This window comes from Micropterus dolomieu, linkage group LG16 (genome assembly GCF_021292245.1).
Source record: "Micropterus dolomieu isolate WLL.071019.BEF.003 ecotype Adirondacks linkage group LG16, ASM2129224v1, whole genome shotgun sequence".
In the NCBI taxonomy this organism is placed as follows: domain Eukaryota; kingdom Metazoa; phylum Chordata; class Actinopteri; order Centrarchiformes; family Centrarchidae; genus Micropterus; species Micropterus dolomieu.
This window is the reverse complement of record NC_060165.1, coordinates 15509615-15528801: the sequence shown is the minus strand read 5'-3', so window position 1 is coordinate 15528801 and position 19187 is coordinate 15509615. Positions and strand designations below refer to the sequence as shown.

The window sequence follows — 19187 nt, the reverse complement described above, 5'->3', positions numbered from 1 at the left end:
GGTTGCAATCGAGGGAAAGATGAATGCGGCCAAGTACAGGGATATCCTGGACGAAAACCTTTTCCAGAGTGCTCTGGACCTCAGACTGGGCCGACGGTTTACCTTCCAACAAGACAATGACCCTAAGCACACCGCTAAAATAACGAAGAAGTGGCTTCACAACAACTCCGTGGCTGTTCTTGAATGGCCCAGCCAGAGCCCTGACTTAAACCCAATTGAGCATCTCTGGAGAGACCTGAAAATGGCTGTCCACCAACGTTTACCATCCAACCTGACAGAACTGGAGAGGATCTGCAAGGAGGAATGGCATAGGATACCCAAATCCAGATGTGAAAAACTTGTTGCATCTTTCCCAAAACGACTCATGGCTGTATTAGATCAAAAGGGTGCTTCTACTAAATACTGAGTAAAGGGTCTGAATACTTATGACCATGTGATATTTCAGTTTTTCTTTTTTAATAAATTTGCAAAAATTTCTACATTTCTGTTTTTTTCTGTCAAGATGGGGTGCTGAGTGTACATTACTGAGAAATAAAATGAACTTTTTTGATTTTTGGAAAATGGCTGCAATGAAACAGAGTGAAAAATTTAAAGGGGTCTGAATACTTTCCGTACCCACTGTATATGCTACATTTAAGTGTCTTGCATTAATATGAGCTTACATATAACATATAGAGATCCAGATATTTGAGTCTGGGTGCATGCATTTCATTAGTGCTTGGACTTGGCTTACAGTACATGTGAGAATTGTACGACAGCGTCTGCATCCACAGTATGTGTGTGTAAGTTTTTTTTCCCTGCTTCACCTGTCTCTTCTCTTGTCCATTTTCTGACCGTCCATCTCTAGGTTTGTCAAACCAATCCGTCTCTTCTCGTCTAAGATGGTAGGCTTCAGGGATAAAAACAAGCACCACTTCAGAATCTGAGAACCTGAACTTTTTTTTCATCCTACTGTATAGAATGGATTTTGCCAGTTCATCTAAAGATGATTACATGAAATTAAGAAAAACTGAGATGAAAATATGAGGAATTGAAGGGTCATTATCATATGAAAAGGGGAAAGAATACCAAGCAACACAACATCCTTTACATGTATTATAAAATAAGCAGGACAGAATGCAGTTTGAGAGTGAATAAACAGTATTAGTACAGTATGTATAGTAGCATAATCTAAACCTAACCTATAGTGCAGTGATTTTATATGAATGTAAATGTTGGGTATGTACATATTTCATATTGTTCTCTAACTCCAGGAAAGTGAATGTGTTTTTCTTCTAAAATATACAGTACAGTATGTTTGTCTTGACATTTTTGCAATGTAAAATCATGGAAATTTAAAGTGGCATTTAATTGCCATTTTACCAGTGTCTTAAACCTCCCCAATATTACATCATCATTTTATGGTGAAGTGCATTTGATTTGTGGTGCAGGTTAATATGTTAGCTAATGGATGACTAGAGAACTGAACTAATACTCTACCATTGGTTGCATCGTCTCTGTTCAAAGCCATCAGGGAATCACTTAGGGCTGGAATCAAGGCAAATGGGTTTATATTGCAAAATAATGGGATCCATATGAATTTATTAACAAGTAGTTATGTGGCATTCAAGACAACTCAGAAGTGGGATCTTTAAATGTTTAAACCAGAAAGATAAACAATGGTACCTCTATTAGGATGTGAATTTACTGTAACAGTCACATTTAGCATCCCTTTTAATGAAAACACTATCCTCAGTTTGGAAACTAACCAAGTCATTGCTGCTTTATTGGAGTACTCTATAAAAACACATGAATTAGTGTGATAAAATGGTTTTAGTCACGACAGAGTAGGCATCGACAATATATTACTTGAATTGATGATTTCTGGCTTTTAGAAAGCAAAATATATCCAAACATTATAGAAGAGGAGATTGCATTACACTTTACTTTAACTTTAGATTTACCCAGATGTTAAGTTCTTGCTTAAAAATGAATTATCTTTCCTGTTGGAATAAGACACTGTTCAACACATTTTAAATTTCCTCTTGACACCTCTAGCTCAAAATACAATATGCTTTCAGGAATAAAAAGTATAAAGGGGAAAAAATGTGAACCAAATGTTTGCTCAGCAAATGTATTTAAATAATCTGATTATCAGTAGTATTCTTGCATTACTGATTATCAGATAATTTCCTATTTATAATCAAAAATAGAAAAAATAATGGGCCATACTAATAGAGAGTGTTCATTTTGATTAAAGTGAGGCAATAAGAGACCTTTAAGAAATGCAATATAAAGAAACTGTATAGCAAGCTTAATAGCCATAAATGTTGTCCATGCAACATAGAGCCACTGATGTATCACAATACATACAAGCAAGTATTCATGACAAGACATGCAAGTTAAAGTTATATTTATTACACAGAGTTGCAACCAAATATCATGCCTTTCAAAAAATATAATCAAGGTCCCCTACTGTGACAAAATTATCCTGCTTTAAACATTTTTTTCTAGTGATGTCATATAAATTGGTAATATTTGAAGTTGCCGGTAATTGGTATAATAATTTAACGCACAAATATATTTCTACACTTAAATGATTATAAAATACACCAATATTATCCACTATCTACATTATACGTCAACTATTGTAGAATCCAAAATATAATATATATACTATACTATATTTATTACCATATACTATTGATTTGATATTAACATCTTATTAAAATATACTGTCAATGAGGAGAAATTGTAAAAGAACTGGTTCAACTGACCTTCTGTACCAATTATGTAAATGTCGCAAGTGTGGGAGGCACTTTTTCAGCGTATCATTTTTCTGGGGGGAAAAGTTTTCTAAATCTGACCTACATTTTCAGGATTATTCTGGTATTGTGGCTCAAGCCTCGAGTGGAGACAGCTACAAATGACAGTATGCCTTAAATGAAATGGAGACTGAGCAATTGCTTATTGAGGAGGGGAAACGTACAAAAAAATATAGCTGTTACAGAAAGTTAGACTGTACAGTGACATGCAGGAAAATGTTACACAATATTTGGAATGCAGACAGAAATACAGGCATGCATAAAGGTAGCATTCAAGCACACCCTATAAGAAATCTAGCAAAATGTACATGCACACCTGATTTCAACTGATTGACCAAAAGAACTGACACCACAAAACAAAAAGAAGATACACTGACCAAAGTGAAGGTTAAACATGAAAACACGAGAAAAGCTACAGACACATGCAGACTTTCAATAAATACACAACAGCTGAAAAACATACATGATGGTACTAAATGCAAGCAAGATAAACTATAATCAGACACTCTCAAGGAGGAAACATTTTGAAGGAAAATAGTGACATTTTGACATGTCTGATTTTTACCTTCACTATCTGACATGGTGCCCTGAAGGTCATCCAGCAGCACATAACCCCTACCCCTGGTCGGCTCTTCCCTGATATGTTGCTGCTGCTGGGAGTCCTGCAAAGACAGGCAGGAACCAAACTGGTCCCTTGAATCAGCTGAGATGGGTGGCAGAGGTCCAGCTGATGCACGGGCCATGCCCATAGGCTGCCCAACAGGGCTCAATGGACTCTCTTCCTCCGAGTTCTGGGCCACTATGGGTATCCGACCACGGCCACTTTGCACAATGGGAAGGCTGGTGGGTTTGGTGCGACCAGATGGGGTTTGATAGCTTGGTCCATCTCCAGATGCTTCTCCGTCTCCTTTAAGCCTCAGTGAAGAGCTGGAAGGGTCTCTTTTGATTGACAAGTCCAGACCATAGCAAGATGTGGGCCTGGATGAGGGTCTTGAACGACTACCACTAGGATAGGCAGTGTCCAAACCTAAGCTTTGGCCCAAGTTTAGTGACCCAGCCAAGTTGGCACCCAAGGTGGACCCCAGGTATTTTTGCTGCTCTGCAATATTCTTACGAAGGCCGAAGGTAATCTCATCCTGCGAAAGCCGGCTGGATCTTGGGGATACACTGGTAGACCCAAGATAGCTGGTATAGTCTGTCTCCAAACCTCTGTTATCTGTAATAGAGGAATACTTGGAGGAGATCTTAGGATCTAACAATGGAGCCTTGTGTTTTTGGTACAACACGGATGCTGGGAGTTGTTTAGCTGCCTGCTTCTCCAGAGTAAGACGACTGATGCTGTACTTATCTGTCTTTGGATATTGTCTTTGGGAGTAACTAGAGATGCCAGAGCTTGGGGTATAGTAATGCTGGGAGAGACCTGTGAGTTGTTCTAAGTTTTCTGACCCACCTGTACTTCTCCTAAACTCTTGCTTGAGCTGCTGCTTCAGAAGTTTTAGTTCGTAGGGTTCCTCCATTGTATCCTCTTCATCAGGGGTCTTTCCAAATGTATGGAGTCTAGAGGTGGATCCCAGATAGTCAGTAGAACACAGATCTGCAGCACTCCTGCGCAGAAGCTTCTCTGCCTTAGCCAGCTCCCTCTCAGCCAGACTATAAGATGAAGACAGGCCTGTGGAGCCCTTAGCCAGTTCTGCAGCATCTTCCAGTAACATGTAACTCCGAGGTGTATGGTGATCTACATCTGTGTAATAGGAATCAGAGACAGTTGACATGGGGCTACGTGCTATACTGCCCACGTCCAAGGCTCTGAGGTCAAGGTGGTTTCCATATTTGTCATACTTGACTCCCATGTAAGCTGATGATGTAGGATCAGGTTGGCGGCTAATGATTTCGTATTTAGTTGCATCCAGTTCTGAGAGGAGGGCAGCTTGTCTGGCAGCTTTTTGCTGCAACAGGAGCATCTGGTGATAACTCTGCTGCTGGGCGCTAGTGAGCGAGGGGACAGAGGAGTAGATAGAATGAGATTGGTAAGACTGTGGAGTCTGGTAGAGAGACTGCTGGTATTGGCTTTGAGGGTATTGGTATTGGGAGTATTTTCCATACTCATGCTTGGTTTGAGGCGGGACAAAGTCCTCCAATTCTGACTGGGGAGCTGTCCTGGGACGTTCAAGACCATGACCTTCAATCTCCTCATCTTCACCACTTCCACGGCCACCTCTAGTCTCTCGGATGTTACTAACCTCACTGTCTGACATGTAGTCTCTGTCCTCTGCAACACTCTGTAAGTAGGCCCTTTCCCTCTTCTCTCTCTCCTTCAGTAGCACATCCTTTCTACGATTAATGCCCATCTCCAAGTATCTAAGCTTTGCATCAATCTCTTTCTCCTCCTCATCTAGCTCTGCTTGTCTTTTGCGGAGTTTGGAAGACTCACGCTCCACCATATCTAGCTCACGATCAATGTCTTGTAGGATCTTGGCACGTGCCATATTGGAGTTGCGGCACATTCTTCGGCGGGCAGAACCAGTGCTGTATGCTGTTTGGCCACTGGTTGATGACTCATCCTCTGACGGTGGATTGGGGAGAGTCCTCTTCACCTTCTTTTGAGTGCCTGTTGGGGTGCCACCTGAACCTTTCCCCTGTATGAAAAATAAACACAAAATTGATTAGGGCTGTAGGAATTCAAACTGTTAACCCCCCAAAATGAGTGAGATGGTTTAAAAAATTTCTCTCTCTGAACTGTATTATGCAGATAAAATTTACTTGAGATAACTGCAGAATTTTTCATGATTTCAATTACAATATGCTATTACATTTAAATAGGGGAAAAGGGCATCTCTGTTGCGTTAGTATAAAGTCAGGACTATAAATAAGGGCATGTACATTAGGGAATTTCAGTGTATGATGGGTTGTCTGTGATGATTTTCAGTCATCGAGGTCTTAGTTATCCAAAGAAGGTTAAAATCAAGGGCAACTGGAATTGTTTGAAGATACTAGTCATTTTGTTCCTCAACCAAAGAGACTTCTTCAGTTCTGAAATGACTAGTAGGGAAACTCAGCTATTTAACCTCTGTGGGGTCGTTTGCCAAGATCATCGATACTGCTAGTTCGTTAGTGCTCTTGGCTGTTGTAACGACAGTTGTTATAGTCGTTAGAACCACCTATGATGGATGTAGGTTTGAAAGAGGTGTCCAGAAAGCCATTTACACCCGCTTTGAGAAGCTGTCGCTGACTAGAGGAGGGGGCCTACACTACCACTTATCCCCCACTTACAATGCTGTCCTTTCATCACTTACCAGGAAACTTAACAAGCGTGACCTCTTTGCCTCAGGTGAAGATACCAACAATGGTCGTTCAGACTTGGCCACAGTTGGTTCTAACGACTGTTGTTACAACAGCCAGGAGCACTAACGAACCAGCGGTATCGATGAGCTTGACAAACGACCGACAGAGGTTAAATAGCTACGTTTCCCTACTAGTCATTTCAGAACTGAAGAAGTCTCTTGGATGAGGGACGAAACGTCTTCTAGTATCTTCAAACGAGTCCAGTTGCCCTTGATTTTAACCTACTTTGGATATGTACGTATGAAAGGTTATTGGAAAACACAATTTATTGATCACCTTTTGCGCATCCCAGTAGGATATGTATTCCTGCTCATAAATGTTACCCACTACTCACTAAATTGTACACTCCTAAGTGTATTTTCAAAAGAAGTAATTTATTCACATTGAGCATCTATGGATATCTGACAGCTCAATATTTTCCTGCAAGCTCAGCTTATTTCCCATCCTTTTATGTATGTATGTATACAATTCTCAAGAGTGGTTTGCCCAGGCAGAAAACTGACTTCCATACTCCATGAGTGCCAGGAGCAACATAGGATGTGGATATGCATAATCTATTCAGTTGTTTCTTTTTTTCCCTTTTATGTATGTTTCCCTCTGTATGTCCACAAACCACAATTAAATTACAATTATAAAGTTAGAGTTTTATACATTCCCTGGAATGTTTTCATAACACAATACAGTATGTGTTATGAAAATGGCATAAATGAATGCTGGAGAATTTAAGCTTATATGTATCATACACCTTGATAGCAACATTCAAGTCTGCATTGGGTAACTTTGCTAATGTCTCTATAGTCAGAATGCAGGGTTTGGCACACGCCAGAGGTTAAGGTCACACCACTGTACAGGAAGTATTGTACCTATATGAAGGCTCAGAAAAATACTCTATTACCACACAAAGCAGACCTTCAATCTATTAAATAGTTCTTTTTTAGATTCCCCATCTGCATTTGAGCCATCCACCTGTTTAGAGAATTAAGGTGTCGAAATGGAGGGTAGTATTTCCAATACCTAACATACATGTCATCAGTGTTGGGCAAGTTACCCAGAAATTGTAATAAGTCACTAATTACTTATTACTCCTTAAAAAAAGTTATAATTTTACTAAAATAACATAACTAGTTATGTTACTCTTTACGTTACCATATTACTTTCACTACCCTCAAGTAATAATATTACAGTAACGCGTTACTGCCCAACACTGCATGTCAAACAACTATGGTGTGCAAGTTTCCCTAATGCAAACATGAAGAGAACATGCAATCTCTTGCTGTTGGAGAGGAATGCTAACCAATGAACCATCATGTTACTTGTGCTACATGAGTATGACCTGACAAAGGATGGTTTTGTTGGTGTTGCAAGACACTTGACTTATAGTTAGTTTTTCAGGCAGCAGTAATTCTTGGGCTGCATTAAATTACAGGAAAATATATACAAACTGAATTTATACAAGGTGTAAGGTGAGTTTAAAGTGGATCACAGTAAATTATATGACAAGCTGAATAAAACTATTGTTAAATATAAAGGTCATTAAATCAAAGCTAAGAAAAACTGGATTGGATCTATTACCATATTTTATCATTGAATGGGCTCAAGTTGGAAATACCCTCCTATCTCCAGAAACATCTGAATTCGTTTAGCACATTAATGACCAAAAGAACAGTTTAAACTCAAATAACATCCTCCTCTTTGCACAGTTAAAATAAACCAACTTTTGTGTATTTGTTCATTCTTATATTTCAATTAAAGTGATACTTATAGTACTCACAGTATAGCTATCACCATACTGGGTACCAGATGTTGCCCTTTCTTCTCCTGTTGGACTCATGGGCTTAGGGTCAGACATGGATCTCTGCATGGCTCTGGGACTTGCTGGAGAGGCTTTCGATGGATCCTCGCTTCCTCTTAGCTTTTGTGGGCTTGTATCACCCAGTGAGTTCTCATAGGACACAAACTCAAGGGATTTGCTAGGAGATATACAGGGGGATATGGGGGAATAGAGCACTTTGGGAGATTTAGGAGGTGCTTGAAGCGTAGAGGAATCAACTTTGAGGTTAGGAGGCTGGCCTATTTCTAAGGGGGTAGGCCGTTTCTTTGGTGATGTCCTTTCAGAGTCAGACAGCTCCATCCTGGTGTCCATTCTAATGTTCCCCTCTGTATCTGTTTGAATAGAAATCTCAGTGTGGGCTTGAAGAGACATTTCTGAATGCCCACCCCTATCACCCCTGGCAGTGCGTGGCCGGCTTTGTCGGTTTCTGGTCTGAGCTTCCCATTCCTCTTGATCCTCATCATCAGTCTGCACACAACTGTCAACACTCTTTTTAGCAGTTTTCTTTTTTCTCCCTGCTGTGTAAGCTTTGCTGACTGCCTCATCCTCTTCATCTGTCTGGCACCCACTATCTGTGATCTTTCGGGCCAGCACTGTGCCATCAGGTCCTAAGACAATTGCCTCCTGCAAACCATGCCCTGGTATGTCCCCACCTGGGTACATCTGACGAAGCTTTTGCTCTTCCAGTTGCAGGCGCAGTTGCTCTTGGAGTCTCTGAATCTGCTCAAGCTGCTGCTGTTGCTGGGCATAGGTTTCTTTCTGCATCATAAGATGAGCCTGTCTTTCTTCTTCTTGTTGGGACAGGATATGCTGCTTCATAGCCTGCAGCTCCTCCAGTTCCTTCTGTACCAGGAGCTGTTCTTGCTCACGGAACCGCTGAATCTCCTGGCGCTCCCACTCTAATTCCTCAGCCAGGCGTTGTTGCTTGAGTTTCTCCATCTCTAGCCTCTCACGCTCTGCCTGATACTGGCCATCCCCAGGAACCATGGGTGAAGACAGAGCCTCAAGAGAAGCAGCTATTGCCTCCAAGGATGCATCAGTGTAGGTGTCAAGGGATAAAGAGGTTGTTGCTGTGGTGACAGCACGGGCAGCAGTAGTATCCCCTCTAGAGATCTCCAGATTGAGTGGGGCATCCCCTTGCTCTTCTATTGCAGTAGTGGAGATGGTGGAAAGGAAACTGTGGGACCGTGTAAGTGGCAAGTTCTGGAGGTTGGACAATGAAGGCATTGTGTCGCTGGTATGCATACCTGACAGGGTGTTGTATGTTGTACTAAAGATGGACCCAGGTTGGGTGGTAATGGCATAAGTAGATGGTATTGGTGCTGCAACAGAGGAATACACCACCCCATTTGATGACCTCAAGACACTGCTTGTACCAAAAAGTGTACCAACAGCACTTGTGACTCTGGCTTGGGAATATGGTGGAATTGTCATTCCTGCGTAAGTCCCTTTCTTGGAGTAGTCAACAGCTTCACCTGTCAAAAGTCAAAAATATTAGTCCAAATAATGCAGACTTATTCAATGTTGATCAAGCCATGCCTTATCCAAATTATGAAAAATGTGGAAAAGGGGAAAACCCTCAAATGTCGAGATGTGAAATAGCATTTAAAGATGTACAGTAAGAGCATGCATGCACATGCAAAAATATTATGATGAACGAACAAAAAACAAAGTAATTAATTGTCCATGCAAAACAAAAAGAGAGGGTAAAAACAAATCAAAAAAATGTCACGTTAGCCATGAATGAGTGGAGGCAGTTCAAAGTGACATTTAAGCGACAGGTCTGCAATGTCACTCCACTGACCTGCATCAGAAATCTTCGTAGAGGTAAGATCTACTGCACCCTCAGTGGTGCCACTGAAATTATAGCTGTTCTTACTCTTGTAAAAGAACAGACCAGCTTCTGCTAAGTTAGTGTCTGACATTGATGGTTTAATTCCACCAAACCCTCTCATGCCATAAGGTGATCTGTCATACTGGTAATGGTCATCACGATATCCAAAACGGTCTTCAGGCAGGGGTGTGGTAGGTTGTTGAGTAGTGCAGCTTCTTGCAAATGGGAGATTGTACACTACATCACAGCACACAGCTCTTTTTCCTGCTGTCAGATCCACTGGTTTGCCATCATCATCTGTGATTACAGCTGTGGCCACTTCCGCAGAAGCAGCATCCACTGATACCACAGTGTTGAATGGTTTTGTTGTACTAAGGTCAACAGCTCCTGCCACTGTGGTTGTACCGGTAGTTAATCCATTGGCAACACAACCAATAGAAGTGGGTGCAATAGTGACAGGGGTGGTTTGGAAAGTTACTCCACCTGTGCTTGATCCAAGTGAGAGGTTAATAGGGATCTCTGTACCTACATGAGTGCAGGGCTGAGAATCAATTGGCCGATATATAATTTGAGAAACGGGTTCAAATGCTTTGTTTTTTGTGAGCTGAAGGGGCACTGATGATGCTTGAGAGGTTTCTATGTTTTCACACTGCTGGATTGTGGCAGAACAGGTCACAATGGTGATGCTATCAGTCACTATAGAAACAGTGGATGATTCAGCACTAAGGTTAACCACAGGCGATTGCACTGCACTGTTCTGACGACTGACATCAGTTGCAAAGGACTGACGTCTTGAGTCTGGGCCAGCAGACAGATCCACACCATTCATGTCTGATTCTAGGTCCACCTTCATAGTCCTAAGATCTACCACCTCAGAGGGTTGGAAGCCCTGTCCATTCTGTGCCGGCAGTTGGGGCTTAGGTTTCTCCATCGAGATTGGGACACCATTTGCCCTTGGAGCTGGCACTGGTGGTGGTGCCCTTTCATGAACAACAGAGACCATGGTCCTTTGGACTTCTGTAGTGACCACTTGAGAGATGAGGTTAGGCATAACCACAGGTGGCTGTGCTGACGCAGATATAGCCTCAATTATGTGACAAGAACTAGATACATGTTTTTCTGGGCTACAAATCTCTTGACTTTCAATGGATTCTGTGACACGTGTGTATGCCAGTGGCACCCTGGTTGTTTGAGGAAGGGTTGGTTGTGGATGCTGCTGTGGATGTACTTGAGGTTGAGGCTGTGGTTGGTAATAACATTGGGGCTGAGTTTGGCATGAAGGAGATGCTAAGCCAGGGCTAGAGGGAGCTTGAGTTAAGACACTATCTACTGGAGAGCTGGGCTGCGATGGCAGTGTGATGACCACATATGTGTCACGAAGATTGCTGGCATATCTTGGAGAAGAAGGAGACTTTGGTGAGGGTTGAAACAGCTTGCTCTCAGAAGAAGGGCTCAGATTCAGGGCTATGTCAGTAGGACCAGTGGGAAGTACAGTGGGTCTTGGTGGATGTGGGGCATGGGCGGGCGAAGAAGGCTGTGAGCCAGGCTTTGGTGCAATTGGTGGTTTGACACCATGTCCTGGTCTGTTGCTATCCCCAATCCCAGCAGGAATAGATGGTTTGGGGGGAACAGGAGGGGGAACATGAGGTTTGTACATTGGTGTAACTGCTTGTCTTGTGGATGGTCCTTGGGCTGCAGTCATAGCCACTGTCTCTGGCTTGGTTAGAGTGGCTGAAGCCTGAGGTGGAAGTGGAACTGGAGGTTTCCTGGGAAAAACAGTAGGTTTTGGTGGGGTGGGAGGAGGCAGTGGTGGTGCAACAGGTACTTCTGCTTTTTCCTGAGAATTAGCCCTACGCAGAACGCTTGGCTTGGGGGGGACAGGTGGGGCAGTTGACACTACACTAGGAATACTGGGTGTGTACTGGGGGACCGTGGGCAAGGGTGTAACACTGGCAGTCACATGGGCTGATGTTCTTGGGAGAGCACTAGATAAGTCCACAACATCAGCCTGGGATGCTGTGATTGTAGTGTGAGGTTGCTGATCTGATGTGGATGATGGAGGAGACTCAGAAAACATTGTCACAGGCTCAGTTTCAGTAGCTGTTGTAGTGTCTGATACCACAGTCATCTCCTCTTGCTTTTTAATTACACTCTCGTCATCAGAAGACAACTCTCCTGAAGAGCACTGTGTCACCTTTAAGTCTGGGATGGGGTGGAGTGCCCTTCTAGTTGCAGTGGCTTCCACTTCTGGAGTTGGACTTGTTCCAGGAGTCAGCACTCTTTTCATTAGCTCTTCATAGGCAGTTTCAGCATCTAACAATGGCTTCCCGTCTTTGCCTAACGTTACTGTACTGCTTTTGGGGAAGATATTCTCAGCAGGTTGCAATACAATTTCTGGGGTAGTGCTTTCCTTTGCTGGCTGCATATTTTGATACTCCTGCTCCAGCTGCATAAATTCTTTCCTCTTCTTTATCATATCTTCATAAACTTCATCTGGTGATCTCAGCTTTTTGGGCTGTGCAGGAACACCAATCTTCTGTGGCTCCCCAAGATCAGTTGTTGAATTGTCAATAAGAGATGCATAGGCATAGTCTTCAATGAGCATGCCTCCATAAAGGGACTCTTTTCCCAACTGAATCTCACTTTTATCAACTGTTGGAGACGTAGCCCTCAGCATTATTTCCTCATATGCCTCGTCAGCAGATTTGAGAGTTTTTTTCTGTTGGTTATCAGTATTTTTATCATCTGTTGGGGAGTGAAGAGTTACTGACATAGGCAGTTGATAAGTTTTTTGAACTGCTGCGATCTTTGCGGCATGGATTTCAAACCCTTCAGGGTCTGATTCAATACTGGGGGAGAAATCAGAACAGGATGATCGTCTGATCTCCTCCATTTCAGCCTCTTGCCTCAGTTCCTCGGTTGGTGAGGCATCTTCAATGGGGGACAGATTGCTTGGTGGTGTCTTTGGACGCTCTCGCCTTCTCTGGGCTCGAATCTCTTCTTTGTCTTTCTTGGATTTTTTCCCTGAGCCCCTCTGTTTTTCTTGCTCCCTGAGCAGCTCCTCCTCTTCCCGTAATTCTTCTTCCTCAGAAGAATCTTCAATAGTTGGCAGCATTTGACCAGGTTGTCTGTGTTTGGCTTTCCTATGTTGTTTTCCCTCACCAGAACAGACATGACTGGGACTACTGTCACTGTCTTCATCCAGTGATGAGAGGGATGTTGGTGAAGTCCCAGGAGTGAAGCTCGATGCGTGTAAACTAGATGACCCCTCACCTCTAGATCGATCATCTGGAGAGTCTGTAAGGCTTTCCATTTCGGGCTCACCATCATCATTAGGTATACGCACAGGGCTGCTGGTTGTATTCAGCTCCATAGTTCGGAATTTGCGAACTGCAGAACCAGTCTGACACTCCTCTTCTTTTGGTTCTGGTCCGTCCCCTTTGTCTATATCAGGTTTATCCAATGAGCTGCGGAGTTGCTTCTCTTCTTCATCATCTGGACTTATAGTGCTTTTCTTGGTAAGTCGTCTGGCTTTTCCGGATGTACCCCTCTCTACAGCCGCTGTTTTCTTCTCTTCGATTTGTTTCTTCTCATCCTCTCTGATCTTTCGCCGGATTATATTTTCCTCATCAGACGGGGAAGCATCCTCATTCTCACTCATTTCCATGATCTGTTTTCGGATAAATTCCTCATCATCCCCTGACATTGGACTTTCTTTTCCAAAGCTTTCACTGCTATCATCCAGGGAATCTGCTCTGACATCCATGGGTACAAGGAGCTTTTTCTTTGTGGTACCTTTAGTATTCTTCTCACAAAGTTCTCTGTCATCTTCTGAGCTAGGTGAGTCAAGTGAGAGAGGAAGCACCTCTAATTTACGTCTGGTCTTTAGAGTGTCTGTTAGTTTCTCCTCATTCTTTGGTTGCGTGCTTGTCTGGGCCTCAAGAATGGGAAGGAATGTGCTTTCTAATTTTGCAAGGTCTGATGGGCTGGTGGGACTGCCCTCTTTGGCAGCTATTTCGTTCTCTCCAGGCTCTCTCAAGCTCTCTGCTGTTTTCATCTGTTGGATTAAAATAAGACACCATTAAGTTGTTTCCTTGGATACTGCAATGAAAAAAAATATATATTTACAATTTTTGAGCTTGTTACATGTGCACCATGTATAGGTGCATTTACAGTATTGAGGGATAACAAGTTATATTAGTTATAAAAACTGTGTATTTTTTACAATACATAAAATCAAAAAGTAATCATCATGTGGCAGCAAAACTTAGACAGTTTGGTTTAATCTTTTTAGTTTCTGTGGTGAGAATATAATTTTGTTTGTATTAAGATTAAGTACTAAGCATTTACAGCAGCATGGTAATTTGAGGTATTTTCAAATGCTGTTTAGATAATCACTTAAGTTGACAGAATTGCAGAATTGCAATTGAAATGACTTGCCAAATCATGTAACCAAAACATTCTACTGTATATCGCAGTGTTTGGATTTAAATTTTCAGTATGGTACAATCTTTAGTCGGACAAATGATGTACAAAGATAATTAATAAATAATAATAAATATAATCTTCTACTACTTATGCTAAATACTATGGTCACCTCAGCGACTGCATCTTCTTTACTGGGCTTTCCAAAAAGCTGATCTTTAGCCTCCGTTTTTTCCTCCACGTTAATATTCTCTATTGGGTCTTTGTCCTCCTCACTAACTACAGAGACTTGGATTTCAGGTTCTGCTACAGGGACTGAAGCTACTGATACAGACACATTTTCAAAAGTTGTCTCTGATACTTCATTCTTCTTTGATGTTGTGCTATTTCCTACATCAGACCGCAGAGTGCCATCTTTGTCACAGACTGTGCATGTCTCTGATTCTGAAATAGGTTCCTCGATGCTGCCAGCAACCTCTTTTTTGTCGAGTTCCTTCCCACTGATTGACACATTGTGCTCTGCAACTTTCTCGAGCTGTTTCTCATCAGTGTCTCTCAGAGCTAACATCTCTCTCTCTATTTCATGTTGATTTTCAGCAGTACTGTTTGTCTTTTGTGAACCAGCTTCTGTCTCATTCTGAATGAGCTTCTCCTCCTCACAGGCTTTATCTCTGACTTGTGTCTCACTAATGACACCTGAGGATAACACTATCTCTACACTTTGCATCGACTCCTTGACATTGACCTTTTCTTGCTCGCTAAAATCGGAAGTTGGGGGAACAGACATAACAACTTCTTTCTCAGATTTATCATCTGCTTTTAGCATTGTATCTATAGGTGTCTGCTTTTCTTCCTTCTTTGCTAAACTCTCTGCTTTGACCATAGGCTTTTCTTTCTCCTCTGACGTCTCTGGCAAAGGTACTGTCTCAACAAGGTTTTCCACAGCAGGTGATGACTCATACTTTGCTGCTCGTTCTATCTCTGTATGTATCTCTTCTTTTGGGATTTCTGGGATTTCTTCAGTGAAAGTAGGAGCTGGCTCTTTTTCTGTTTCTGATGCTTTCTTTTCTATTGCAGGACAACTGTTCTCTGTTTCAGTAGAGAAGGGTGCTGAAGTCGATTCTGCTTTGTTAACCTTCTCCTCAAGAGGTTTGTGGTCAGTTGCGCTCTCAACTGTTTCCTGCTCAGTTGCCTCTTCTTCAAATGCTTTCCCTTCATCAGCTTTTACCCCAAAAACCCTCTCTGCAGCTGCATTCTTCTGAACTTGCTCTTCTTCAAAGTGTTCGCCATAAGATGATTTATTCTCAATTACCGCCTTCTCAATAGCTCTTTCTTTTTCAGTGTCCATTATTGTTTTCATCTCAATTGATGTTTCCACATCAGCACTCTCAGGTATTTTCTGATTATCTATTTTCCCTTCAATAATACATTTTTGAAAAATGTTATTCTCAACAGTGTTCTCCTCTTTTGTTTTCTCCAGAGCTTTGGTTTCCCCTTCAACTGGAGCAACAGGAAGTGACTTATCTCCAGGGTCAAGTGGAGTAGGCTCGTCTTTTTCTATGGTTTTGTTTTCCACTTTATTAGCTTGACTTTCCTCCTTTGAAACTGCAACAGTCTCATCAGGTTTAGGGACCTCAACATTGTCAGCAGAGACCACGGGAGCAACACTGTCTACAACCTCAACAAGAGGAGGAGCCCTTTCTCTGGTTACTGCCTTCTCTATTATTGGTTCTGGTATTACCTTTATTTCTGCAGTTACTTCACCCTTGACATCACTTTCTACACTGTCAGCCTCAAGTTTCATAGTAACGCCTGTTTGCTCCTCATTAAACGCTGCATCTACTGGATCTGATGTAGTTTGACCTGCTGCAGTAGGTTGGGGTTCATCTATCTGGGGTTTCTCATTTGGCTGTTCTGTTATTTTCTCCTCTTTTACATTTGTAGCTGTAGCATCTGGCTTTGGATCAAGCTGAACAGGAAGTTCCTGTGACACTTCATCTGTGATCAAGGCAGGCTCTGGCTCAGCTGAATTTGTTGTCAGTTCTGTAAGCTTTTCTGGAGTAGGCTCCACTTTCTCATTATCTGTAAGGGGAGCTGCAGCCTCACTCTGAGTAATCTTGGGACTTGGCTCTGTTTCTACCTCAGAAGGGACTGCTGTCTTGTCTAAACCTGTATTAGTCAATACGTTTTGCGTCTCACTTTCCACAGGGAGAGAATGGTCCTCTGCTGCTTTCTCAGAGCTACTCTGTCGTTGCTCTACTGCTTGGATTTCACTGGCAGTTGCACTTTGTGATTGTTGATCAGCATCAGATGACTCTGTCTCAGGTTGAGGATGGCCCTCTGCTATTTTCTCAGAGCTGTTCTCAACTGCTGGGATTGCAGGGACACTTTCGGCTACACTCTCTGAAATTGAAGTTTCTTGTTCAGGATTAATTACAGGCTCAGAAACTGGTTCAGCTTCTAGTTGTTGTTTTTGTTCTTTTGACTGTGTTTCCAGAAGGGTGCAATCAGGAGGAGGATCACTAACGGATAGAGGGGTATCATGACAAGGTGAAATGAGTGCACCAGGTGTGGGAATGGTTGCGGGCACTACCTTGGTCTCAGGAAGTGGTGGGGTTGGGTCTGCTGATTGTACTACAGGTTTGCTATCTACAGTAGTAGGAACAGGGGTGGAGAAGGGAGCAGGAGCAGATGGTAGCTTTTTTGGGGAAGCCGTGGCTGGAGGTGGCATGTCTCCCAGCTGGCCTGACATGGCTCTTTGGGTCTGACAGTTGAGGCAAAGCCATTCTTTCTGTAAGACAAAGATAAGAACAAATGGTTAGTTATAAATATGAATTCTAAAAACTCTTTTATGCCATCTTATTTCCACCACTAAATTAGAAAATAATTTACTGGCATAGATTTGCTATGCAGTATTGTGAATTGCAAGAACCGAGGTGGTGATTGTGTATATATATGTGTTCTCTATACTGTAGCATGTGTCTGATTTTATTATTGTATTATTGTATATGTAAGCACATCGTGAGCAATGTACAATCCTGAGTCATATTCTTTGTATATGTACACATACCTGGCAAATAAAGCTGATTCTGATTCTGATAACCTGACAAATGACCACAAGTTATCATAATTGGAAATGCATTCTCTTAATGATAACACAGTTATGTGAAACAAAATGTTTTCTATGTAGTTGAAACGTCACTGTGACAAGTGTAACTTCTTCTGTTTCAAGGGAAACTTTTACATTTCTGAAACTTAAGAGATAGGCCCATGTATAATGCATGGTAATGGGACAGGGGTTTACCAAGGCATGTCAGAAAGGATTGGGTGGCCTGTGCAGACATTTCATGAACTGTACTAGACCTAGCAGAGAGAGTGTGTTTGAATGGGTGTTTGAGTTTTTATGATTGTATAACTCGATGTGCATATGTACATGCATGCTTTAAACATGACAATAGTACACCTGTTTTTAACACCCTATAAATTCAATCGCTTACAAACAAGGCTAAAAATAGGTACAAAAAGTAGTTTCTGTTAACTATCGTGTGAGTCAGTGAACCACAATTGCTTTTCCCAAGATTTTGTGCTCCCTGAACATCTAATTTAGTTCCAATTACACATCTATTCGAACACTGAAGCCCAGCACAGGCCAATTTAAAGAATGTTTTCAGTGCTGTTTATTCTGTAAGTACAATAATTTGACCATAATTTCCTCCTTAAAATCACCTGGGATGTTGTCCCACATCTTAACAGTGATGTAGCTTGCAGTGGAACAAGAAACAAACACATTGCTGGCACAGCTGTTCTAATCGGTCTTCTCAGGACTGTGCTAAATCTGTCCTGCCATGGCTATTTTATTATTGTTGAATGTTTCCAGGTACTCACTTAAACATAATGGCTCTAGAGGAACATACCTAGTCTGAAGGCCCTGCTGGGAGCTATAATTCAAGAGCTGCAGCTACTATTGGACTGTAATATGCTTTGCAGTAACTAGAAATAAAAGTGATGATAAACAATGAACATGTTGGGATTTTGAGAGGAAAAAAAGATTATAGCTATGAACAGTGGAAATGCATACACCCGCCTATCCAATGTAGGGACACCACACCAGAACATGCATTATGGGAACCACACAAACACTCATCCGCCTCAAACACCAATTCCACACATGTGTACTGTGACTCTTAGAAGAGGTAACACTCAGCATGTTTTCCACCATCCTCCACTCTGACGTAAATACCTCATTTCACATTGCGCCAAGTGCTCTAACATTCCTCTGTGACGCTCCTCTTGTGAATGTCTTCGCCTGGCTTAACAGGAGGGTTTATGCTAAATTTGGGCTTCAGAGAAGATCACAGCCCGCATATTAAAACATGCAGCTGACAAGCCACCTCTCTCCAAACACAGTGAGACAAAAAGAAAGAGGGAGATGGACAAAGAAGATAGGGAATGTCACAGCAGCAAAGTCAGGGTAAATAAGGCATGAGCCGCTGTGTTTCACTCGGTCTAAACAGTGTGAACCATACATTTTGGAGAAATGACACACCTGCTTACACATCTCAGTGGCATGTACCCCACCATAAAAAGGCAACAAAAATGTTTTGACAGGGCAAATAATTTATGCTTATATGAAACTGCCACTCACAAAAAATGAAAGAAATAGAATCAAAACAGATGATTTTAATATCTGGAAGGAGAGAAAGAAACAGACACATGGAAGAAGGCCAATGAAAAAAAACAACATACAGAGATGTCAGTGTTCTTTCTATGGCTAAGGTTTGCTGACATTAGTGAGTTACATTCCCAACTCGACAGAAATCCAGTTAATCCTCAGACATGATGACGGACACAGTACAGATGCGAGTGAATTTGTGTGTGACCAAGCATGCGCTATCAACATGACCCCTCCCATCCATTCCTGCTGGGAGGACTTGAGATAGGAGTTTCTCCA

At 42.0% G+C, this 19187-nt stretch overlaps 1 protein-coding gene and 1 long non-coding RNA gene across 2 annotated transcripts in view; one reads left to right on the top strand and one right to left on the bottom strand.

Annotated features, from left to right (window-relative positions):
* LOC123984808 overlaps positions 1–1361 on the top strand; it is a 25614-nt gene extending 24253 nt beyond the window's left edge. The window contains exon 6 of the long non-coding RNA XR_006828530.1: positions 848–1361. This is a non-coding gene — a long non-coding RNA (uncharacterized LOC123984808). The remainder of the gene's footprint in view (positions 1–847) is intronic.
* The window catches only part of pcloa (piccolo presynaptic cytomatrix protein a), a 57833-nt gene that overhangs the window by 18916 nt on the left and 19730 nt on the right, over positions 1–19187 (bottom strand). The window contains exons 4-9 of the mRNA XM_046071958.1: positions 14409–17027; positions 9782–13868; positions 7918–9452; positions 3370–5440; positions 1480–1527; positions 807–922 (exon numbers count right to left, since the gene is read on the bottom strand). Coding sequence (XP_045927914.1) covers positions 807–922; positions 1480–1527; positions 3370–5440; positions 7918–9452; positions 9782–13868; positions 14409–17027 — 10476 coding nt within the window. The remainder of the gene's footprint in view (positions 1–806; positions 923–1479; positions 1528–3369; positions 5441–7917; positions 9453–9781; positions 13869–14408; positions 17028–19187) is intronic.